Raw genomic sequence first — 25,881 nt, forward strand, 5'->3', positions numbered from 1 at the left:
CATCTCCAAGAAACTAATAAAGTATCCCCCAGAAAGGAGTAAGTACAAACGGATGATTGCTTTATAGACACAACGGAATTAACAACATGAAACCATTAACAATATAAAGAAAAAGTAAAAGTACAATTTCCCACTACATTATGAATTTATATGTCAGATTCTGTGACCTTTGATTTGCTGTCGTTACAAATAGCAAATTTAGAGTTACAGGAAAAGCAGAGGTATAAAAAGGGAGAGTGACCAGGCATTTTGAACAATCCACCATATGCCTATAATGATTTATTCATGTAGCAAACAAAAAAACGAATTTCATTTGCAGTATGACGTAAAGTGTCATTGTCAAGACAATAATAAGAGATCTGTTTTATGATTTAGGTCACTGCTATATGTATCTGCAGTTAATTAATAAAGCCAATAGGTAACCCAAAGAGGTGTTTATTTGCTTTATACTCTGGTCTGTATGATGTGTGGTTCTCTGATAGATCAAAGGCACTTTACAATCAGTAGGATAGGACATAGGACTGTGTATAGATAGGAGAAGGGCGATAGCTGCTATAGAGTGGCATTGAATAACTCTTTTTATAGCTATAGTGTTTTTGACGTGTCCATTGCTGACCTCATACATGTAGCAATTCTACAGTAAAAACATAATAGCAAAAAACAAATACCATAATAGCATATAGCTGCAAGCAGCAATCTAGGGGGGCAAGCATATATGTATGGATATGGCTGATGGTAATGCTAGTTTAATCATAAAAGTAAAAACTGATCTGAGATTTATGATATATGATAGGTCTAAATATATAAGCAAAGTGACAATAGGTGTCATTTAATTTGCTCATGATGCATCTTGTTATATGAATCAACTTGCCTTGAACATACTTGATAGAGGACTTAGCCAAGGTCATGTATGCAAAATTTCACTTAACTCTGAACAAAGGTTTCAAAGAAGATAATTTAATATTTTTGATTAATGCAATATGGCTACCAAACCATGTGACTTCTTGCAACAAGGTTCACATCTGTCCCATAAGCAGTTTCAGAGATGTATGAATATTGTCTAATAATAGTCACTTAGTCCAATTTTGGCATCACACTATATGAAGTACAGTGGAACAACAAGGAACAACTTCCTATAGGCATCTAACACCATAACAATTTGTGCGAGTTTCGATTCTGTAGTTTTCATGTCATGGTCATTTGTAATATATGGTGGAAAAATTAACATAATAAAAACCCGACCACTTAAAAGAAGTGGTCCAGCCACATTGTTGCTTGGCCCCCTAATAAGTGTAGGGTACGAGTTTCCAAAAATAAATTAAGACACCTTTTCACCTGAAACAAGCAAAATACAATTTATTTACAGTTTTCGTAACACAAAGCAAAACCCCAGACAATTTGGACTTCAAAAGGGAGATTTTCCAATTCATTATCATCACAAATGTTGAAAAGCTTTACCAGCAACTAACATGATCTTTATGTTGGATTTAAAAACAGGCATCAAATACCTACATTTTAATCTGGATGGAATGCAAAATTCATCACAATGGATAATAAAAATGAATCGGTGCTTTACTAAGCAGAAAAAAAACACTAGGTATTATACAACTAAACCATTATGGCATACATGTTTTGTATGTTCAGTATATCATTAGATTTGGCACTGCTAAAACATTTCAGAAAGGTCAGATAACACGAACCAAAATTGATTTGCAGGTCAAGTTCCATCATCTTCAGTTTATTTACAGTATGGTCCATATTTTAGAGAACAAACATTAATATATAAGACTCATTTTTATTTATGTATTTGTTTAAATAAAAAAAAAAAAAGATAAATATGCGATCATGCAGAGATACATTAAAAATGTGCTTGAGGTGAACAGTTGTGTAACAGTCGATGCAATCTGAATGCTGAAGTTGTCGGCTCCTGTTCATTCCTTCTAAATGAGGAGACCTGCTGAGATGTTGATTGTGCCGTTTGGCTCCAGGTTTGGCAGATATTTTGACTCCCATTAGTACATTTCCCTTCCCCCAATATACTTTCTAATTATATTCAGAAATTAAAACTCGGATTCAGCTTTGAGGGGGTGCAAATGTAAAGGATTTTGCAATATGCAAGATGAGCAAATGTGTTATTCACATCAAAAGGAAGATCGTCACAAATGAGGTTATTTTAGTCTCTTTTATCCATCTACCTAGGTTCAGTTGACCTTTTTTGTCACCTTTTACCCCTAGAGTTAACACAAAAATATGGCAGTAAATCAAAGACACCTCAAGTAAAATCCTAGCAAAATATCTCCGATGAACCACAAACCAAAATAAACACCATAAAATAAAATAAAGGAAGAAAATGAACAAAGAATTTGAAGGCAACTGTCCATCTCTCACAACAGCAAAGCAAAAGTTACATTCCACAATTATGCAGAAGGTAAAACGGCAATCTGCAATACAAAAAGGCCATTGCCAGACAATGTGCGCAGATAAAAACAGTGCAGCAGAAATAAATACTATATTTAAAATACCATAGCAGCCCCCTGGGCTCTAGAACATTGCTTTATGGTATTATGCAAAACTGAATACAAAGCAATCATTCTCTGTGCTGTTTTTTTCCCCAGTACTGGCTACAGAAGCCATTTTTTTGGAAGGAAGAGGAAAGTAAGAGTGAACACGAGGTAATTAAGGAAAGAGATGAGGAAATGAAAACATCTGTGTTCTGGCTTTTTGTTCCATCCTGGGCTTTCAGTAATTTAATTGGACTAATTATTTGATAAGGAGTCTTTCCAGGACTTCCGAGATGCCAGGCCTAGAATTAACTGCTCCTTAAAATGTAAAACATCTTAAAAACAACAACAAATGAAGTCGCAAAATATGGCCCAGAAGTTCATAGCGAGATCAAGTCAAGGTAAAGACATTTTAAGACCCTGCAACCTCCGAGGACTGGACTCGGGGGGACCTCATGGAGGAATGGCATAATTAGGAATCTCACTAGGGCTGGGATTAAATCAAAACTTTGATGCACCCGCTAATAGAAAACTAAAATATTGTACTCAGATGGTACTTTCTTCAACTCATACATGTAACCACTATGATGTACATGTTTGTAGTTTGCCATTTGCGGGGAGGGTCAAAGTTTTCATTTAATCTGGCCCTAGGCCTCATCACACTGATATTCGGCACTTTTGTTAAGGAAGATTAAAAAGAAATCGTTCAGAGCCAACCCTACCCTCAGTAACAAACACCCACACAGCATGCTGCATTACAATCCCACCACGTTTCACATAATAATAATGCCCGAGATAATCCGGAAACCGTTTCTGAATGGACTATAACTGGCAACTCTGCAGAACCTTGCATCTGTTCAGAAACATAAAAACACCCCAATGTCTGTGCTGGGTCAGAATTTAGCAATGGCTGGTTTCTTAGAGTCCATGAAGGACCCAGAAAAGCAACACCCTTGCATCATATACATCTCTCTCTCTCTCTCCCCCCCTCTTCTTCGCCAACTATGCAATCAATAATCGTGTTGAAGAACATGCCAGTAGAAGGAAATAATAAAACGGAGCCTGGCACATAAATAGAGACGAGCACCGACAAGAACTAAGACAAATTCAGCCAAAACAAATGTTTAGCTATTCAAAATTGGACCAAATCCAGCTTGTGGTCTAGAGTTCAGATTTCCTTACTAACAATTGATTATTTCTGTACAAAACAACTAAAAATATACCCCACATCATGTAGATAATGTACATTACACAGATTACATGGAAAACCGTTCTATATAGAAAGAATTCGGAAGCCCTACTGCAGTCTTTTAGGCTTTTGGGAATGGCTGGCCTGTGGAAGCTGTGCTCAATGTATTTTAAGGGGCGCAGTATGCTCTGATTCAAGTCAAATATACTTACATTATACACATTTATAAACATTATCAAAGGTTTCGGTGGTTTCTTCTGCGACGTAATGAGTCATGATTCATCTGAACATCCAGGAACATATGTACTGTCGACTGATATAACAGGAAACGTCCAAAGCTTTTGATTGGGAATGTTAAAGAACTAAAACGGAATTTGCCGTCACCTCGTTTGCAGCTGGTAGACCCGGCATGATAGCTAGTCACTGCAATGTTGGTCTCAACCTTACAAAGCAAGATGAATAAATAAATAAGGTTCTGCTGCCGATGGAAGAAGGATGATCTATACGAGTAATACAACCCATGATTTAAGCTGAAAAAAATATATATATATTCTACTATCATTAGTTTTGTGGGCAACACCTGCCATCTTTGTACTTTCACATTAATCCAATTAAATAATGCCCGGCTTTTAGATCCTGCCATTTTGGTCAAAGACAAGACATTCTTGTCACAGTTGTTTTGCTTTTCAGCCACTTTTCAAGTAACAGGAAAACATCTTTCACATCTGAGACCACAACTTAAAAATATACAAGTTAAACTACCATCTTAGAATACTGATGCATGACCACAGAAGAGGAAATAAGCTAAGATAAAAACCTGGGTAGATTGTAGGGGGTATTGGGCCTGGTACTCTTATTAAACTTGTATATAACTTAATAACAACCAGACAGACCCCCCCCCCCACTTTGGAAGGTCCAATGCATTGTCATGTTGGTATTTTAGAGGAATTACCCGTGCTTGTGCACAATTGGTTAAAACAAACACAGCTATCGAACGTGACACTGTACGTGATCTCGGATGTGTGTCATGTGAAGTCCGTCTCTCTCTCTAAGGAACGGGCTGAGGTCCCTATAGAGGAAGAATGAAGTTGGAGTTCGCCTGCTTCCTCTCCTGGGCCGAAGACACACCGTCTCTGGGCTGCAGGGGTCTGTGGCTGTCCGGGTCTGTCAGGGCGGGGTAATGCTGTCTGTAGCACAGGTAGGAGAAGACCAGGCCTATCAGAGAGCCCACCAGCACATCTAGGGAGCGAAATGGAGAAACAGACTTTGAAAACATTGAACACTGTGCTAATGTGACTTAGAGCAGTGGTCCCCCCCACCCTGGAACACCGAGACCCTAAACGGAGTTCTCGGCTCATTTCATGGGCTTGTTATTTCAAGGCCTCTCTCCTGTGAGAAACATCTAACTTTGACAACATAATTAAATATGTTTACAAAACAATAAGGAACAAGGAAATGTGATGGCCTCTTTGCATTGGCTACCTGTGTGCTCTCACAGTTTTAAAGCATTGCCCCAGTTATATTTCTGAATTGTTGTACCCTTACACTCCTTCACGATGTTTGTGCTCATCTGATACTAGTTTGCTAGAAGGTGTGCTGTGGTATCTGACACCAAGACGTTAGCAGCAGATCTTTAAGTCCTGTAAGTTGCGAGGTGGGGCCTCCATGGATCGGACTTGTTTGTCCAGCACATCCCACAGATGCTCGATTGGATTGAGATCTGGGGAATTTGGAGGCCAAGTCAACACCTTGAACTCATGATTCATCAGACCAGGCCATCTTCTTCCATTGCTCTGTGGTCCAGTTCTGATGCTCACGTGCCCATTGTAGGTGCTTTCGGCAGTGGACAGGGGTCAGCATGGGCACCCTGACTGGTCTGCGGCTACGCAGCCCCATACTCAACAAACTGCGATGCACTGTGTGTTCTGACACCTTTCTATCAGAACCAGCATTAACTTTTTCAGCATTTCGAGCTACAGTAGCTCGTCTGTTGGATCGGACCACACGGGCCAGCCTTCACTCCCCACGTGCATCAGTGAGCCTTGGCCACCCATGACCCTGTCGCCGGTTCACCGCTTTTCCTTCCTTGGACCACTTTTGATAGGTACTGACCACTGCAGACCGGGAACACCCCACAAGAGCTGCAGTTTTGGAGATGCTCTGACCCAGTCGTCTAGCCATCACAATTTGGCCCTTGTCAAAGTCGCTCAGATCCTTACGCTGCCCATTTTTCCTGCTTCTAACACGTGAACTTGAGGACAAAATGTTCACTTGCTGCCTAATATATCCCACCCACTGACAGGTGCCATGATAACGAGGTTATCAGTGTTATTCACTTCACCTGTCAGTGGTCATAACGTTATGGCTGATCGGTGTATATTTAAGACACAACTGAAAAGATATTACTATACATTGGGTTTTCCTTCTTGCTTTACTTTATGCATTTGTTTTGTGTGTGTTGGTTTTTAATGTGTTGACATTGTAAAGTGCTTTGTGATGTCCTCGACATGAAAGGCACTATATAAAATAAAAGTTTATATAATTATTATATCCCAGGGAGGCTTAGACCTGTATTTGGGTCTGCTGGCAGGGATTGTGCAAAAGTGTCCTCTTACAGCGTGGTTGCAGCTACAGTCTGGCCCAGGCCAGCTCCACTGTAAACGACTCACCTTGCCAGTGGTGTTTATAGTCGCAGGTCCTGGAGAGGGCGATCATGACCGCGAAGAGCAAGGGCATCAGGAAGACGCACAGCCTCCAGGCTTTGCCCTGACCAGCTGGGCTGAAACAGTGCAGCTTTCCCGCCAGGTAGAAGGCAGTGAAGCCCAGACCAGCGAAGGCAACTGCCAAACAAGGGAGAAGAAGACACTCAAGTCAGATAATGGGGTTCAGTCCTACTCTAACACCTCTCCCAGCAAACACAACACGAATGACCAAATGCCGCACTTTATTGGCCAAGTTCTTTGAGACAGTTCTCACCAGTACAGCCAATAACTATGAGGGAATGGATTGAAAATCGAGCGTGAACACCCACAGGCACAAAACAAATTCTTACTCTGAGGTTGTGTACAGATCACGAACAACATCTCCAGTGGTCCCTAGATATTCTATTAAGAGGGCTGTGCTACGGGACAGGAAGTGGTGGTCTGTTGTGAAGGAGCTTTAGGTCTTACAGGAAGAGTGTCCGGAGGGGAAGCTCTTCCTGCCCTCCATGACTGTGTCCGCGTCTCCGCTGCAGCGCATCTCCGAGTTCATCTGCCCGTCCGGGAAGCAGCGGTAGAAAAAGTCGGGCCGAGGTCTAAAGAGCAGAGAAATAAACATTATTTCAATTGTAATATTTTCTTATTTGTGAAACCAGTGTGGTACATTCGAAGGCTTTATCCATCCTTGGCCTACATACTCAAGGCAGGGGGAAATATGTGAAGATTCAAATAATGCCTTTAAGTACAAATCAATGACTAATTATCTGGATCCTGTATCTTAATCCTGACACTGAAGAATGTGTTTTTCAGCTGACACAAGACAACATCCACAAGAAACCAATTAATTAAATCCTCTTTTGTCTCTGAACTGGATCAAAGAGATAGCAATCCCACCGGGCTTAAGTAAGGCAAACAAGAGCACAGGCCACAACACTCACCTCCCCACAATGAGCTTCACTGTGTTGGTGAAAACCCCATTCAGCACCAGGGTCAACGTCACAGCTAAGGAGAGACAGAAATAAGAATTAGAATACATTATATATATATATATATATATATATATATATATATATATACACACTCACCTAAAGGATTATTAGGAACACCTGTTCAATTTCTCATTAATGCAATTATCTAACCAACCAATCACATGGCAGTTGCTTCAATGCATTTAGGGGTGTGGTCCTGGTCAAGACAATCTCCTGAACTCCAAACAGAATTTGGCGTAAACAGAATGAGAACATGGATCCATCATGCCTTGTTACCACTGTGCAGGCTGGTGGTGGTGGTGTAATGATGTGGGGGATGTTTTCTTGGCACACTTTAGGCCCCTTAGTGCCAATTGGGCATCGTTTAAATGCCACGGCCTACCTGAGCATTGTTTCTGACCATGTCCATCCCTTTATGACCACCATGTACCCATCCTCTGATGGCTACTTCCAGCAGGATAATGCACCATGTCACAAAGGTCGAATCATTTCAAATTGGTTTCTTGAACATGACAATGAGTTCACTGTACTAAACTGGCCCCCACAGTCACCAGATCTCAACCCAATAGAGCATCTTTGGGATGTGGTGGAACGGGAGCTTCGTGCCCTGGATGTGCATCCCACAAATCTCCATCAACTGCAAGATGCTATCCTATCAATATGGGCCAACAGTTCTAAAGAATGCTTTCAGCACCTTGTTGAATCAATGCCACGTAGAATTAAGGCAGTTCTGAAGGCGAAAGGGGGTCAAACACAGTATTAGTATGGTGTTCCTAATAATCCTTTAGGTGAGTGTATATATATATACACACACACACATACATACATATGTGAGTTTTAAAAATTGCTGGTTCTACAATAGTTTTAATAAACTTTAAATGCGGCAATTCGCTTTGGTAGACTTGTGTAATTTTTTCAAGTAGTCCTGTGGTAAATGGATTTGCCAAAAGTCTTGTTTTAACTTTGACGCCACACAACTTCAATTATGATAAGGTCTGGGCTCTGAGGTGGCCAATCTAATACTGTGAGTGTTCATCTGCAGACTTCCACTCCAAGTAGGTCCTAATCGTGTTTGCAGAGTGTATGGGGTCATTATCGTGCTGAAAGATAAAGATCAGTTGTTATCCCGAGGGTACAACATGATGAATCAAAATCTGTTTATATTTCTCAGCATTCATAATTCCATTGATTTTGACCGGATCCTCTAAACCATTGGCTAAAATGCATCCCCAGACCGTGACAGAGCCGCCACCCTGCTTCACAGAAGGTTGCAGACAAGCATCAATGTACTTCTAGCCAACTCTTCTTCTGACATACTGGCTTCTTTGTGAACCAAAAATTTCAGATCTGGACTCAGCACACTTTCTGCCACTGGTTGTCGCACCATACTTTATGGTCTTTCGCGTACTGCAATCTCTTCTGCTCATTGCCTTTCTGCAAGAATGGTTTCTTAGCTGCAACACGCCCTACAAGACCTACAAGTGTGTACTTTCGTGTCAGATGACTCTGCCAGATGTTGAGCACTTCACTGGACTTCTGTCCCTCAAGAATGCACTGTTCATCAGATGCTGCAGACGGATTTTTGGGTCTTCAACTTGCCCATTTTCTTCTAATTTCTTTATGACGGCATGAACACCACATCTTGAAAACCTGGTTAGGCGGACTATTGCTCGGTGAGAATTGATACAAAACTATGACTTTCTTTCTGTTGAACTGTGTTAGCTTAGCCATTACCAAACCACTCCTTGACGCACCCCAGCTATTCCATGTATTTGTTAAATTCCACCACCAGCACAACCAACTCAACGTAGTGAGGTATTGATCAATTGAACCAGATGTGCTGGTGGTGGAATTTAACAAATACATGGAATGGCTGGAGAGTCTCGAGGAGAGGTTGGGGAACCAAACCTGTTTTCTACTACCCATCTCACAAGATCTCAATTACCTTTTGGAAAACACAAGAAATGCTAGTTACTTTTTATTGTATTCATGTTTATTTGTATGTATTCTAATGTTATACAGTGTATTTATGAGCAAATAAACACTTACTGCCTAGATAAATAGCTTCAAAAGTATTTTCTCGGGTGGCCAAAGACTTTTGCGCAGTGCAGACCTTAAATCTACGGTTTAACACACACTAGCACAGCATGTTTTGCACATTCTCAGCATTACAAGGGATAACACCACCAGCAGAAAAGAATCCTTTAATTAGACAGAATGCACCAAATGCGAAAATGATACAAAAACCGGAAACAACAAGAAGAAGCGTGGAATGATGAATACTTGAAATACAAAGAGACAGGTAAAAAACAAAAAATGGATCAGAGAAGAAATCGAACTGAAAGTGAAAATGTCAAAGCAGCATCGGGCCGGACACACTGAAGAACAGGATGAACCAAGGAAGCTATTGAATGGAGCTCAAGGGAAAGAAAAAATAGACCAAGATGACGTACCTAAAGAGGCTTCTCTTGCATCACCCTTTTCGGCCTTCTTAAAAAAACTAAACAGCATGATTGCAGCCATCGGAATAAAACATGCAATGCTCTGTAAAAAAGAAAAGAACAACAAAAATAGACATTGTTTTGTTTATCTCAGTAGCACTCCTTATGGTTACAATCAGTAGCTAATCTTAACGGAAAGGCTAAAAAGCTGATATATGTGAAACGTTAGAGCGGTTAAATCTGGTTTTGACTAAGATATTCTCTTTGCACTCTCGCCACACAAACCACTACTTTCACACTGAAACTAGATTCTATACTAACAGTATATTTTTATATTTATATAAAAATATATTTTGTGGGGTTTGAATCAACGGAACGAGACCTTTTCACACATTGGACACTTACAAATTCTTAATCATGCAGTGAGCTCCAGAATACAATCGAGCAGACAAAGGACACACAACCCTAACTGTGCAAAAGGAGAGAGTGACTATATTTCCACTTATATGAAATACTGCTCAGAAGACCTTCGTATCTTTTTCCCTGCTTCTTTTCTCTGGAGGGAGCAAAGCCTTATTATAGACAGTCAATAAGTATGGATGAGCGAGGCATCCAGAACTTACAAACATGAGAGACGTGGGAACATGGTCTCTTTCCACGTGATGATATTTATAGAGCCACAATTCCTCCGGCTGGATCTCTCTGTTGAAAGGAGGTAGCTGTTCTGTAATGCTGCAAAACAAACAAACCGGGGCGGGAGAGAAATAGTTCATGGCACTGGTAACTATGGAGAAGTTTTACATCAATTCAGTTGGGAAATAAAATCTCAGACCTTTGGCCTCCTTTGAGATGATTCTTATCCACCTACTTTATATATATAAATGTACAAACATAAAAACAAAATGAATACTACTAGTTTAATACTGCATTGGCTTAATTCTGAGCCTCTTAAATACATTTTCAATAGACATTCTAATTAATTAAATGAATTGAAAGTAAAAGTGAATGGGTGTAAAATTGACAGAATATTAAAAAATATATTAAACTAATTTATAACACTAAAAATAAAGTGCTAACAGTATTTTTACCTTCTTTTCTAGAGCTTACTAGACACCATTATGTTGGGTTAGGATTCGGGAAAAGCGATACTTACAGAAAGACTAGTAAGAGGATCGCACGAATGGTAGCTTCAGAGAGAAAGCCATGAGCAAAGTTTTTCCTCATCTTTTTTCTGGATTTGGTCGGCACATTTATCGCAATAAATCCATGGGCCTCCTAAAGACAGAAAACAAGAAGGCATCAGCCTCCACACACAATCATTGGATTAATTTAGCTGGAGGTTAACTTTATCTGAAAAAGAAACCTAACTATTCAATGTCTTTGGACAAAAATACATCTATCAGCATAATTCCTCAAGTTCTCAAAAGTCTACCTTGGACATCAGATCAATGTAAATCTTATGGAAGAAATCAGAAGAGTGAAATTGGCAAGGGAGAAACGGCGGGTTACTGAAAAGAGATCTACCCATTTTCCGGAAAAGAAAAGTATTTGATCAATGCATGAAACCTGGTCACTAAATGCACAGATGATACAGAAATGATAAACAACACACAAAAAGCATAGAAAGAGGTTTACCTGGAATAAGTAAAGATAGAAAAACAAATGAATGGATCAGAGAACAAATGTAGAATCGAAATGTTAAAATGGCAATGGGACGGACCCATCACAAGAATAACAGACCAAAGAAGCTACAGAATGGATCCCAATGTTTAAAAAAAGACCTTGAAGACCACATCAGATGAAATCAGAAGCTTTGCCGGCGTGACCTGGAAAAGAGACCCTGTACATCGAAACAAGTGGAAACATCTGGGGAGGCAGTCATCCTGCAGTGGATCGTTAAAGGTTGATAAAGATGTTGATATTTATATGTTGTCTTTAAAATTATGCAAGAGACTCCAGCCATTTTCTATTCAAGGTAACCGTGGTCAGCTGATAGACTTTTAAATCTACACTTCAGAGCAGTTTAACAGATTAGAAGACACAAGTGCTGGCAGAAACACAGTCAGCTAACCAGTAAGAAGTCATGCCACTAAATGCCAGATTCAAAACACTAAACTGCAATGCCACTACACTTTCTACAATGCATGCGAGTTCATTTGACATCGCTGGAGTAAAGTACACCATAGTCACACACAATTCAATGCATGCTTTTGGGCGTCTGCGGTTTTCCTATTCAAAGTGAATTGTTCATCAGGGGGGATATTATTAGTCCACCATGATGACCCATTTGAGAAGGTGGCAGTAGAGGACAATGCCCACGAAAGCACATTACCTGGGAATGTCGAACTGCTCGTTTCTTGGTTTGATTGTTTGTTTTCCACTCGTTTCGTGCCACATATTGTGCACCGTAAGTATGCAAAACATCTTCAATAATAAATGCCCCTGCCGCTCTAATGCATTAGTGTGGGCGCACGTCACTGAAACATCTGCCCGCAAACATCTGCAAACCAGGAAGTGACCGGGGCAATATTATTACCTTTAAGGTGTTGCGTTGTTTTCCAGCGGGACGACTGCGACGCCTTTCTAACATGCATTGAAACAAGCACACGGAGGGAAAAAAGAAAACCAGCCAATGCACCTGTCAGTCATCTGGGATTGGGCAGATGGGACTCTCTCGACCTGGGGATGGATGCAGGACTTTGTCAGAGGGAGACGATCTCAACGCACTCTCCAGTCCAGGGCTGCGATCGGTACAAGACGAGTCCCAAATATGAGCCAATCCCCCCCAAAATACAGCGCACTTAATCAATGCGACCCTGCCGATTGACAGAGCGACCCAATCTGACAAGAGGAGACGCGTCCTCTGCATGTGCCCACAAGACGCATTTCCGCTTGCTTTAGCTGCAGCCTTGCTGGTCAGACTTGCGGGAATCGTCTGCCATTGAATATCTCCGTGTAATTGTGGTTTCTTTCACTCACCGTTGCTTTATCTCGCTGTGCTGCTCGCCGCCGCGCTGCCCGGCCGTGACGCTGAGGTAAGACGTGGCATGTGCTCGGCGCGCGCTGGTGCGGCGCAGGCGTCCGCAGCTCTGCGCGGCTCCGCCAATGGGGTCGCCGGGATTGTGCAGAGCTGCGCAGAACTGCGGACGCCGGCGCTACAAAAGAACGCCCCTGTGCGACGTCAGTCCGCGGCTGAGGCCGAGCCGGGGGAGGTGAGGGGTGATGAGGGGGGATCACGGTTGTCCAATTACCATGGCGCCATCCAGCGGGTATAGGGAAAATAAGACTCGAAAACTGAAAAGGATGTTTGTATTTTAATAACACACAAACTCTGAATCATCTCCCAAAGCCCATTATGATGTCCATTTCATTTTCTTCTTTTTTACAGCACTAATATTATCATCTCAGTAGCAAAACTTACTGTCTGAGCGCCTGTTTAAAAACCTACAGTTCAGCACAGGCTTTGTACCACAGCAATTTAGGATATAACTTATTCATTGTTACATCATTTTGGACTGTGGAGGTTATCTAGATTAGTGGTTCCCAACCCTGGTCCTGTGGGAGCCCCTACCCTGCTGATTTTTGGCCCAAACGATCTCTCAATTACTAATTTCCTAAATCAGAGACTTTTAATGATTTTAAACAGTTAAGTATAGAAATGTAGAAAGAACTTAAAGAACAAACTTTATCTTTATTACGCCATTTTAAAAGTCATATCTAAGCAGAGTATTACTTCAATTAAGAGTTTAATTAACTAATTGAGAGCTCAGTTGGAACAAAAATAAGCAGGGAGGGGCTCCTCCAGGACCAGGGTTGAGAACAACTGATCTAGATGGTATTAGTTATAAAATGCTGCCAGTAAACACATCACAAGTATAGAGACAGTCTATACCCATTGGCTTTACATTAAGCCCAGTGCTGCTATAAATTTAATTATTCTGTCAAACCCAACTAGTATATAAGATCAGTCCCTCTTTGTGAACCTGCCTAATCTGTCTAACTATAAATCAGGCAGGTATGTTGTGGTTTTCAGCAGGTTTTGGAGTAGTCACACATTTGAGCGTCTTACTCATGCAACAACCTTCAAAACCTGTTCAACTGGATAACAATTTCATTTGCAGCTCCGACAGTGTCATGCATGCTTACATGATTGTGTCCACTTCAGACTCACAACGAGGAAGTTGACAGAGCTATCAATTTCCCCAAATGTTCAGGTCAAAGAAAGAGACATCCAGTTTTGCAAAGCCAACACAAAACATGTCACATATTGTGCATAAGAATGGATAGATGAATGCTTTGTTACCATGTTGTGTAATATAAACACAGAGGGGTGAGTGTAGCTTGTTCATAAAAGTTTTAAGAGCACAACCTCAGCAACACAAACCTCATGCGCTCTGGGCGTGGACCACCTACAAAGACAAGAACACAAAGCACAAAGACTCGCTGCCCTCTGGAACATTCAGAACAGTTTTTATTGAAGTCAAACCTCAAGCAAAGTCTGAAACTGATAACTCTGTGGAATGTCATTTAAAAACCTTTCAGAATGAATTCTGGCAGAAGCAAAACACATCTGAATTCCAAAATAGTTCAAATAAAAAAAGGACATTTCAGTCAATATAATGTACAAAAAAATTATACGTTCCTACAGTCGCACACATTCAGAAGCTAAATATTACAAGCATTCTAAAGAACTACAACTAATGACAATTGGTTTCGCTAACTATATACAGGATTACACAAGCATCATTCTTTTACACTATGCAAGAACATAGGCTAAACGACAAAACAAAAATAATTGGTGTTTTCTCTTTAATTCTAAACAGCAACATCAATTAACAGTTAAAATCCTCCTGGCAAAAATCGCAAGGAGGCATCACTACTTTAGTGTCTTGAAGATGATTTTTCTCTTTTTTTTTTTTTTATTCTAGCCAAGCCATTATAATTTTTTTTGTTTTGTTATTTTTTTGTCTTCAAATATTCTGAGTGTATACTTTATTTCAATGTCATAATGGATAGTCAACAATTACAATCAACATTTCACAAAACCAACAAACTTTTAAAAGGTAAAGATCACATGGAAATAATGACAGCATCTGCATTATCCCTTTAAAATGACGTTCATAAAAAAAAAAAAAAAAAAAGTTCGATTTTTGTTTTACATCTTGTACAGGAGTTATCCTCATTTTAATACTTTGTTAAAAAATAAACCACAAACAATATGTAATACACTCCAAAGAATAACCAGTACAAGATATGTATATAAACATTTTTGCCCGCTTTCCTTTTTTTCATTTTTCTTTTTTCATTTCTTTTTTTTTTAAAGAATATACATCTGTGGTTTACAGAATACTGACCAGCCATGATAGAATAATAACATGTAACATAATGCGCAATCTTTTACAACAATTCGTCCTTTACGTCTCTCTCGGTTTCTCATTGGGGGCACAGTAAGCGTTTTCGTTGTAGCAATAGTTGTCTTGAATTGAATGAAAAGTATAGACAGTGAAAAATCCTGAGGTCCAAACCAAGTCTGTTACAGGCTAGGTTGATTATGTGCAATTTTACTGCTGGAAAAAATAAAGAACATAAAAGTACATTTGAGGCAGCAGCAGCAGAAGTATATATTTGTTTCTGGAGTTAGAATCAAGCAGCATTTGGAGAGAAGCAACTATAATCTACTGCCTAAAGCGGGGCACGCACACAGCTATCTGGAGGTATCCCTGTTGTAGGAAAACCTCCCAAGTACCTCTGAGAGACAGCCAAGCAGGATCTCTCTCAAACACGTTACTTACAAACAAACCACAAAATAAAATGACGACACTAATTAATTCTGAGAACTGTACAGGCTAGCAAAATAAGTACCAGTTTGGTAGGCAGAGAATGTCAGAGTATATCAGAGACTGCATTGGGATTCTCGTGTATTTTTTTTTCTGGTTATGGTTATTGGTTATCAACCCTCCAAACAGTGCCCTTGTCCTGCTTTTCTAGAAGAAAGAGATGGTTTGAGTTCAGAAACACCTGGAGCTTGGACAGGACAATTCACACACAAAGACAAATCATGATTAAAAATCGAAAGATTTGACGCTAAATATCCGGAGGCGCATAATCGTTTTTAGTTCATATTGGTTTTTTATATATATATATATATATATATATATATATATATATATATATATATATATATATATATATATACACACACACACATATACATACACACACATACACATTTATTCAAAAATTGGTACAGCTATGGGGGGAATTCTAATTAAGCCAAAAAGAAAAACAACATGAATGTACGAGTGTAAACATCTGAAGTCTCTTTTTGTATTTTTTCAATTGATAACTATTTTTTGTGTGTATGATTTTTGTTTAGTTTTTATTTTTATTATTAAAGGGGAGATCAATATCATTTTCCAATTTTCCTGGAAAGACACTATGGCTTGGAACGAAACACTAAAAACAAACTTGTATTCTGCTTCACTTGCCCTCATTTTCAATCATCTCTCCCCCACCAACAAATACAAAAAATACAAATGAATGGTGTTTAAAATAGCACACAATCTGCTAATCTACTTAATATGACACTGTTGTACAAAATTATTTATAAATAAAATTGATTCAAAACAACAATAACAACATAAGATATTCAAGTATACATTAGGTTGCGGGGGAGGCTAGGCAGATTTTCCTCACAAATAAAGTGACTGTTTTTATACCAGCAACTGTGCTATATTGTTATTTGGTTGACTAACTGGTTTTAGTGTCTTGAAGAGACTTTAACTGAAGAGAAAGTAACTGTTCAAGTTAGGCCTAACAGCCTAGAAAGACATGTTTCAGTGAAGAATCCCTTTAAAGCACACACAATGTTGGCATCTCAATCTGCAGGAGCCGTACCATTAAGAGTTTCAGAGGAACGCAGTTATACAAAGTACAAGCATTGGCAGGGCACCCTCCGTCCCCCGGGGGTAACCTCAGGAGACGGCTATGAATGTTAGGACAGGGTTGATTGACAGGAACGATCCCTCTTTCCAATTTGTAATTCAATCCCCAATTTTCACAGAAGTCGTTTTTGTTTCTGTACAGATCCTTTTTCCAAAGAGAGAAAAGAAAGAGTATTCATATTCCTGTTCCTTGTTTTTTTAACAAAAAATGTATGAATATCTTTACACAGTTTTCAAGGGTGCAACGGTTTCCTAATATTTGCACTGAAATACAGTTGGAGTGTCATTTCAGATTTGTGAAGTCTCTGTGTACCGAGAGAACATTTTGTTTTCTTAGATTTGTTTAATAAAAGCACGAGAAAATAAAGACTCCACATTACATAGTTTGACTAACAGTAATGGAGGTTTAAAAAAAGAAGCATCAGATACACACAAATGTTATGAGAAAAGAACAGATAAGGTATAGTTACATCCAGAGGTGTAAGTTTCATTTCAGAATTGGGGGGGGCGCTGTCAATATTGGGGGGATATGTCCCTTACGCCTATGGAGCCAGGCATACAATATTGGGGGGGATATTTAACGTTCTCTCAACATTGGGGGGACGTGTTCTCCCTTAAACCGATGCCTATGGTTATATCCAAACCGAAACATCAGTACTGAAAAGATTAAAATCCCATCCAATGTTTAGCATTTTAAGCCCCTCGGTTTTATAAATGAACTGGATAAAAATGTCTCCGTCATATTTCATGAAACCCTCTGCCCTGGTTTCAACGATAAAGAGCATTAGCAAATATTGCAGTGAAAAGGCGCAACATCTAAAAAATTTGCAAATCCAAGCTTGTATTAGTTATCGAATGGTAGCAAATGAGTGTGTAGGCAGTGCTCTAGCTAGTATGTAGGACTGGATATATCATAGTATAGCATTTAAGGTAGTTAGGCTCTCAAAAATAAGGTTTTGGGTTAATTTGCTGAGAGATACAGTACACTTGTTTCCGGTCACATCACATTTTCCTAGTGTAAAAAGAAAAAGAAATGCCCTTTCTTTGACAAATTTAAATCGAAAATCACCAACCTTTAAATTAAATGCACAGAAAACGAAAATGGTAAAACCAATTTCTGTGAAATGCACAGTACCAGAGTCCAATTTTCTATATTAAACGCACATCATATCAAATCACCCTTTTGAGATGAAGAAGAAAGAGTGATGTGCCTTTTAGTGTTAAAATTGATTTCTTTTAAAACTAATTTGAACTATTATTTTAAATAAAAGATAATACATGATTTGAATATTTACAGATATAATCTCTTCAAAACATTTTTCTTTATCCTATTTTAACAGTCCCCCAGACCAACAAACAGCACAAAAAACGGGAGACTTGCAAAACATAGTTCATGATATGCACCTAATGAAATGATTAGTGCTTTCAGAAAACAAACAAAAAACAAACAAAAATAAACAAAAATACAGATTTGCATGCATTGATTAAAACTGATACACATTTTTCTTACATTTAACTAAAAAATAATAAAATAAAGACACTTCTCTGTCAAGCGTTTCAATGCGAGTTATTTTTAAACTGTACAGTCTGAAATATGCACTATAAAGCAATGTTTGGGTTGTTGTGTACGCTTCAGATATTGAATTGTCCTTGATTATACTTGTCCCAGACCACTACTTCAAATGTGCAATATCAAAGACGCTGTGAATGCTGCGATAATACTGAAATTACATAACATGATCAACTGAGGAACGTAGCACCAGGAGAACATCAAATGTGAGGTCAAGTGAGACCAGTATGCTTTTCAGTTCATTACAAATGAGGGGGGAAACTAATAAGCTCTTACACTTCATTGAAAAACAAAATTATAAAAACATGTTTTGGTCTTGTTTTTTTGTTTTCCCAGGAAGCAACTATTGGTTAAAAAGATATCTGTAGAATATTAAGTAATTCTTAGTTCATCAGGATAGAAAGCAAGCAAAGGAAAAATACCCCCAATTTCACAGGGGAGTAAAACATAACAGAAACAAAAAACTGTTTTAAATCCCACTTCCAACCTTGGCTTGGTTACAGCATATTTTTCTCCCACACTGTCCATTATGCGAGTTAAACCTTTTTTCTTTAACTTTCTTAACTTTGAAATGTTTCTAGTAATATTTTGTCACATTTTCTTCTGTATGTGCAAAACCTGAGCGGACGCAAGAAAGGTAGGGTCATCCTATACTACTACCTTACATTTCGACCACGTTGTGAGTGAATCTATAAATACAGGATCTGACAGAGCAAATACATTAAATTACACAGAGAATTAATTTCCTAAACTCCTTAAATCTCACCTACTTCTATCCATTTTCCTCTGCGGTTGATGAAATATGAGTAAAGTGCATTTGCTAACAACACTGGAGAAAACTAAAAACTATAGATGTTAAGAAGTAAGGCAAATAAAACTGGCTGGTAGAAGTACAATTGTTTTAGTAAACGCGTTTATATTCTATGCTTCTGAAAGAATTCAGAGAAGTCATTGCATGTACAGTCAAATCAAAACCAGGAAACAATTCGATATGCAATGCAATTCTTCTAAGATTCAATTTTCACTAGCTAACTGTTCTTACTACCCACCAAAAACGTGAAAGTAAACAATATTACAATCCCTCTAACGTGAAAAACATTGACAGGTTCATACGCAGTTAAAATGAATACATTACATTTCCTTTTACATACCAAGATGATAAACAATCACAACTGAAATGCAGACGTGTAACAGTTCAGTTTGAAAAATAAATACCACGTATCAAACTATTTCAGTATTTCAAAGTCAAGAAAAATGGCCAAGAAAAACACGTCACACTAGACAATGGGAGAGGAAGAGGTAAAAACAGATTCTGCAAGGTGAAGGAAGGGTTTAAAACAATGTGTCAGGGGAGGATTAAAAACAACACCCCCAGGTAAAAGATGCACATAATTAGTGATCTGAAATGTAGTGTATTCCTGTTAAAATTGCACAAAATGGTTTTAAAAGAGGTACATATAAACAATATTTATAGATATTTGGAGTGACCTACGAGTTGGCAGAAACACACTTTCTGCTTCAATATATATACGACCCAGCATAAACAGCGAGGCATTTTAAAATATTCAAATACTGGCAGAATACAGGGGCTCTGAGGCAAACCACAGCTCACAGTATGGCGTAAAAGCAGGAAAAAATTACCTATATATAACCAGCAGAGGCAGGGAACGGTCCCAACTCCACCAGCATTAAAAGTCTTCCATGTACAAAGTGCCGACGCCAATACTGTCCCGTCCGGTTCGGTTCGGTGGTGGGAAAAGTTCATTTTGTTAATCTCAGCCCAAACTGGAACTGTCAGCATTTAGGTTCATACCTGCTGTAAACTGGAATGGACTGTAAGGTGAACAACAATTAAAAAGTGAAATTCTCATTTTATATATTTATATATATATAAATATATAAAACATACACATACATACATACATATACACACACACTATGGTTGCCAGTAAAGTAAAAAGCCAGGTTTCACTACTTACGCTTAGAACTCGATACCCCCCCACCCCTCATTTCTCATTTAAAGATTTCATTTTATACTCTTTTTCACTCATTCTCCCGTCGCCTCCGCGGGGTCCTGGGGCTCCACCTTGATCTTCATCTTGCCGAAGGCCTCAGGGGCCAGGGGGCTCTTGGGGTCGTGACTGGAGCAGCAGAGCCGGCCCTCCAGAGCCGAGGGCCCCAGAGCCCCTTTGTCATGCTCCTTGCAGAAGGAGCGGGGGCAGAACTCGCAGAAGGACACGGACGAGCGTTCGCACACGCTGCAGTGGTGCCAGGGGCATTCCCAGCGGCCTGCAGGGGCAACACGGGCCAAGAGAACATTAGAAAACACACTGGCGCCCATCCAGAGAGTGCAGAAGAGCAATCTATAATCAATACTCTGAATGCTAAACTATAGAACACTGATTACGGGAACACTATTCATTTTAGTGGTTGGGGAGGTTTCCCTGACAAAAACAAATAGGGTTTGTTGCTATCCTGAAATGTGTGCTATGAAGTTCGTATTTGTTTTATTGTTATTTAACTTTGTGCTGTATATATGCACTATCAATATTTATTCATTTGGTGGCTTACAGGATTAAAGGTAGCAAAGTGACTTCATAATAACTATTTAAATATTTCTGCAACGTGGATGACTTTAATGGAGTTGGGTGAGCAGTGTGTAAGTACCAACGTACCGTATGGTGGTTTAGTCAGGTTAAGGCATAAGAGGTGGTACGCTTTGGGGCAGTCTTTCTTATCGCACATGACCAGCTCCCCTCCTTCCCCGCAGCAGAAACAGAAATACTCGTGGACCTGCTTGCTTTCGGGTTTCAGCTTGCGCTTCTTCGCTTTGAGTTTGGCGTTCTTCGCTTTCTCTTCCTTCTCGATGACGACAGCGCTCTTTGGTTAAAAAAAAAAAAAAAAAGGGCCTGCTAGTAGGACACGATCAGAGCATTCCTTACCACTCAGGGCATTCATAAAATAGTTTTATTTTAGTGCTGACGATGGGGCAAGTAAAACGTCCACCTCAAGTTGGTGACCAATGTGTCGTCCTACCTTTGGTCGCACACCCAGAAATCCACTGCAGTTCTCAGCGCCGCAGTGGCAAGATGTCCGTCCGTTCCCTAGGCAGTCCAGATTGTAATTGAACGTCAGCTCAGTTTCTACAACAAAACAGCAGAGGAAAGAAATGAAATACTCCATGACGAGAAAGATGTGAAGCGATCAATATCAGAGCAAGGAGAAGGAACTCTGTACGTACCCTCTGTAAAATATATATTTACATCAACAACTCTGGCATTCTAGAACAATCTTGGAAGGCAAACCTGTACATAACTACAGAGTGCGTCTTTGGTTAAAAGATTTGGCTTTACTGCTAGTTTATAATTGTATAATTTCAGTCTACAACAAGGAAACATCATTACATGAATGTGTTTTTTGTGACTTAAAGCAAATAACAGTTTGCTTTATTTTTGTAATAAAGAGAGGAAGCTGAAATCCATGGCATAGAATTGGACTTGAATGAAGCACCAATAGGAGGCAGACTGCATGGGGGCTAAAGAGAGGGCAGCCGTGGTCTCACCGGGCTCGATGTCACACAGGGCAAACAGGCCGACTCGCACATCCCCGTTCACCGTCCACTTCTGCGTCTCACAGTTGGGACTGCAGCTATGGTTCATGAAACGGGAGTAGTTGCCTTTGGGTCCAGCATCAATGACGCGATCCTGCGGGGGGGGGGGAGGGGGGTGGATGTAGTAGGACAGGCAAAGTCCGTATTACAAACTGGAAACTAGAAAGAAATTGACATTCAACATGATTTTGAGGCTGGCCAAGAGTTTAAAAGCCTCAGAGAAGCGACAGCAGGCCATACCTTGGTGAGGGTCAGCATGTAGAAGTTGGTGACGTGGTTCTCGTGGGCGTGTTTGATCCGCTGCCTACATTCCTCGGAGTCGATCAGCTCCCCAACGTACTCGGTCACAAACTCCCCCTGTGAAGAGACGGCAACAGATTATAAAACAGCGAATGTGATAAAATAAACCCAAAAAGGCTCATGTTTCAATATAAACAACTGCGGTTCCCAGCCCTGGTCCTGGGTGAAGCTTTTCCATCCAACTTCAACTCTGATCACCTTATTTCAACCTTGTCAGTTGTTTTCATGAATGGGTGGAGATCGTAGGTGACAACAAATGGCCTGGAATAAACAAACAACTGAAATTTCGAGTCCTTCTGGACCTGTGTTGGAAATACAGCTCTACCCCAGTATAACGTGCTCCTCGGGAGCCTAAAAACTCTTACCGCGTTACAGGTGAAACTGCGTTATATTGAACTTGCTTTGGCCTCAAGCATTTCCAGTATTAATGGTCAGCAAATATTTTTAGAGCTGACATGGTGTATGCAGTAAATAAATCTGTTCTAAAATGGTTAAACTGTATCTCCTTTCTTTAATTACAACAGTTATTTTATATACTTACTTAAAAGATAGTGTATTAACAACACCAGTATTAAACACTGCGAAATACAACCATGTAGGTTCAGTTTCAGTTTCGTCAACATCAGTCATTGTGGGAATGCTTAGGAAATGCAAATTTCATATAAAATATCAGAAAACTATTTTAATTACACATCCTTACAAAATTGTTGTATAAAAGGATTTTGGTATTTAAGCAAATAGGAGCTTGGGCCACTTTGTCACAACTATGTTATACGTATATTGTTAAGTATATGAACAGTTAACTATTAAATAGTTTGAAAACATTTTGGAGATGGGTCTTTTTAAAACTTAAAATTAAGTAATAAATGGATTTAAACTGTCAATGTTGTAATTTTAATTAAGACTTGCAGACAATTGTTTTTATGCAATGAAGATCAGATAAAAGTTAAAAATGCTGTAAATGCGCTCAGCTTTTACTCTTTCAAACCCATTTTAGCTTTATAACTGAATTCGCATTATATTGGATCACATTATATCGGGGTAGAGGTGCAGTACTACAATGTCAGATTGGCCTCTAGCTAACCATCGAGAGGGTTAATTGATCTAAACAGGCGAGCGCATTTGGGGGTAGCGGAGGGAGAGAGATGAACGTGAGAGGTATGTGGGTTTTGGGCACAGACCCCTTACCTTCTTGAGTTCTCTTTTCGTTTTGAGCCCCCAGCCTCGACCCTCGGTCTTGATGACCTCGGTCTCGGGGTAGAGGCGCTTGGTAAAGCACTGGTTTTGGCAGCGGTCTCCGGCCGGGCACACTTGAGGGTGGCACTCGTACTGCAGCATCCTGTTCAGACACTCAGAGTCGGGGCTGCAGGGGTTCTCATCGCTGGGCTTGCAGTTACAGCGGGGGATCTCCGACAAGTCCGCCATGTGGATCTGGACCTTCCCTACCGGCTTGTTGGACTGGAGACGAGACAAAACCCCCAACACGCGACATTTATGATCGTTAATTTGCGTGTTCCTTATCTGGAGTTTCATTGGCTTTCCACAAGACTCCTCCTACACAAATAAACACAGCCCTGTAACCCAAATTGTTCACCTCCTGTGCTTTTGTGCAACTGCTCTACTCGACTCAAGACGCCGTTGTCAAGATACTTTTTGAGCGATGCTTTGGGCACTCCATTGCTACTCCACGTTAAAAAACAGAGATACGATTGTGTAATGCTGGCAGTGTATGGCCGAGTCTTTCACAACTCAATGGCGAACCGGCTCACCTTTATGAACTTGTATGGCGGTGGTTTCCGAGAGTTGCGTTCCTGCTCCAGGGCCTCTTTGCTCTCTCTCTGGGCCTTTAGCTCCTGGAACCTCTTAGCAGCCTCTTCAAGAGCTGGAAACAGAGCACAAATAGCATACACCACAAACTCACTGACTTAAACTTAGGCTAGGTTTGAAAATGTCTACAGGATAAATTGCCAAGCAGTGTCTATGCTGCTGTATGTAGACCCATTAGAGTCTGATTTATGAGCTCTGTTTGGGCAGTGAATCACAGAATGAGATGATGAAGGAAAAAAAAAAATATATATATATGAAAGATGTTTAAATCTTTTTCAAATCAAAAAAATAAATGCAGAGTGCTTAAATAATAAATACATGTCTAAACGTCTGTGTCAGCGTTTCCAATCACTATGTAGGATGCATTCGGTGGAGACCCGAGTTTGGAAACTGTTCTATCACACAGATCAGCTTCAGCGATATCCAAGACCACCTTACCTTTCTTGAAGGTCTTGTTTATACTGATCTGACCCTCGGCAAAGTTCTTGTCGCCTTCAACGTAAGGGAAGACTCGACCCTGATTGATCCAATAGTAATCGTGGGAGCCGAAGAAGAAGACTGGGAAGTCCCCGATGTCGTGCTTCAGAGTCTGTATGTTGAAAGGGACTAATCGGGGGTTACAGATCTCTGCCGGCCACCACCTGTGGAGAAGAAAACTTCAGGTAAGTATTAATAAAAATGTATATTCTGGATGGGCCAGTTTAAGGTGACGCACACAATCGCACCTTGATGTTGTGGTTATTTGTTTCTCTGTTGTGCGTATGTTTTTTCTTTTCCCTTTCGTCAGAGTAATTTAAAGTAGCCAGTCCTATTCCACAGATTTTGAAAGTTCAGAGAACACAAAGACAAAGAGAACAACCAAAAAGTAGCAAAAGATTGTGTGGCTCACCTGTAGTTCCCCAGCTTGACCCAGACTATCTGCTTGTAATGAGGCTTCTTCCCCACTCGGCACTCATTACAGAACCAGATCCCATCGGGCATCTCAATGCTCAAGCACTCTGGATGGAAAGAGGCTGGGCAGGATTCGCAGCACAATAATCTTCCACCTTTCGCACAGAGAGAGCAGGAGACGGGGGTGGGGGGGAGAGGAAGGGGTTTACAACATGACCTTAACCAGAGGAGGAGAAGGTGGCCAAATTCTCAAAGCCTTGTTGCAAAAAGTCTGCCATCTACCCGTACATAAAACTCAGATTCTCTTAAGTATTCCCACCTTCAAAGTAAAGGGCGGGACATACAAAACTAAGCATTTGATAATGAGGGGCAGGAGTATATCAAGGACTTTGCAGAACAGGCTTTGAGAACCCAGTCAAACACCTCCAGAGTCGGGTTTGCATGCATCAGTGGATTTGATTTCACATGATTTGGATTTGGGAGTTGATAGTATTCTGCCATTGCACGTTCTGGAGTTTCATTAAGAAACAAACAAAACCAAAAAAAGGCAATACAATACTGCACTGTTAAAAACGGCACGTGAAAAATAAGCCACAAACACATACATGCAAGGTATTGGTTTGCTGTTCTTGCCCAAGAATCGGAAATTTTGTGTTTTGATTTCCCTCTCCACCCTCCCCCCCGCACCCCCAGCCCCAGCTAAATGCCATGAAGTTCATGATGACTACAATGTAATTCTACACAGGCGTAGTCTCAGAGTAGATTGGTTCTAGCAGGTTTAAAAAGATGACTGCAGTTAAATTTGGGAATGTGTGAAGATTGTTCATTGTAAGCAAAATTATCCAATCTAATTATATATATATATAGCGATGCATTATTTTTAAACATTAAAAGCATCACAGAAAACTTTCTTATCTACA

At 40.0% G+C, this 25,881-nt stretch overlaps 2 protein-coding genes across 10 annotated transcripts in view; both read right to left on the minus strand.

Annotated features, from left to right (window-relative positions):
* Nucleotides 1-1,339: 1,339 nt before the first annotated feature.
* On the minus strand, nt 1,340-12,895 carry plpp5 (phospholipid phosphatase 5). 4 transcript variants are annotated; one of them, XM_066714394.1, is made up of 9 exons: nt 12,799-12,854; nt 12,356-12,498; nt 10,973-11,094; nt 10,443-10,551; nt 9,832-9,922; nt 7,328-7,391; nt 6,861-6,985; nt 6,360-6,530; nt 1,340-4,929 (listed from the first exon to the last, which is right to left on the minus strand). In XM_066714394.1, exons 2-9 carry the CDS (start codon nt 12,407-12,409, stop codon nt 4,760-4,762), a joined length of 906 nt encoding a protein of 301 aa, XP_066570491.1. In that variant the 5' UTR covers nt 12,410-12,498; nt 12,799-12,854; the 3' UTR covers nt 1,340-4,759. The 4 variants fall into 4 exon arrangements, with proteins under 4 accessions (XP_066570491.1, XP_066570492.1, XP_066570493.1 ...); XM_066714395.1 differs by lacking the exon at nt 12,356-12,498 and having other exon boundaries at nt 12,799-12,895; XM_066714396.1 differs by lacking the exon at nt 12,799-12,854 and having other exon boundaries at nt 12,458-12,781.
* Nucleotides 12,896-14,273: 1,378 nt separating this feature from the next.
* nsd3 (nuclear receptor binding SET domain protein 3) overlaps nt 14,274-25,881 on the minus strand; it is a 32,709-nt gene continuing 21,101 nt past the window's right edge. For all 6 annotated transcript variants that reach the window (XM_066714401.1, XM_066714397.1, XM_066714402.1 and 3 more), the window contains 9 exons: nt 24,960-25,116; nt 24,509-24,711; nt 24,013-24,125; nt 23,432-23,701; nt 22,184-22,300; nt 21,896-22,037; nt 21,370-21,476; nt 21,009-21,213; nt 14,274-20,622 (listed from right to left, as the gene is read on the minus strand). In XM_066714401.1, the coding sequence (XP_066570498.1) occupies nt 20,381-20,622; nt 21,009-21,213; nt 21,370-21,476; nt 21,896-22,037; nt 22,184-22,300; nt 23,432-23,701; nt 24,013-24,125; nt 24,509-24,711; nt 24,960-25,116 (1,556 nt within the window). In that variant the 3' untranslated portion in view covers nt 14,274-20,380. The remainder of the gene's footprint in view (nt 20,623-21,008; nt 21,214-21,369; nt 21,477-21,895; nt 22,038-22,183; nt 22,301-23,431; nt 23,702-24,012; nt 24,126-24,508; nt 24,712-24,959; nt 25,117-25,881) is intronic.

This window comes from Amia ocellicauda, chromosome 9 (assembly GCF_036373705.1).
Source record: "Amia ocellicauda isolate fAmiCal2 chromosome 9, fAmiCal2.hap1, whole genome shotgun sequence".
Classification (NCBI taxonomy): Eukaryota; Metazoa; Chordata; class Actinopteri; order Amiiformes; family Amiidae; genus Amia; species Amia ocellicauda.

Excerpts from the sequence above, each read along its gene's own strand:
- plpp5 (XM_066714394.1), bottom strand. The coding sequence starts at position 12,409 with ATGTTAGAAAGGCGTCGCAGTCGTCCCGCTGGAAAACAACGCAACACC. Across the intron at positions 7,392-9,831 it reads TGCAAGAGAAGCCTCTTTAG|CTGTGACGTTGACCCTGGTG; the intron begins GTACGTCATCTT and ends GTCTCTCCTTAG. Across the intron at positions 6,531-6,860 it reads CCCCTCCGGACACTCTTCCT|TTGCCTTCGCTGGTCTGGGC; the intron begins GTAAGACCTAAA and ends CTTGTTTGGCAG.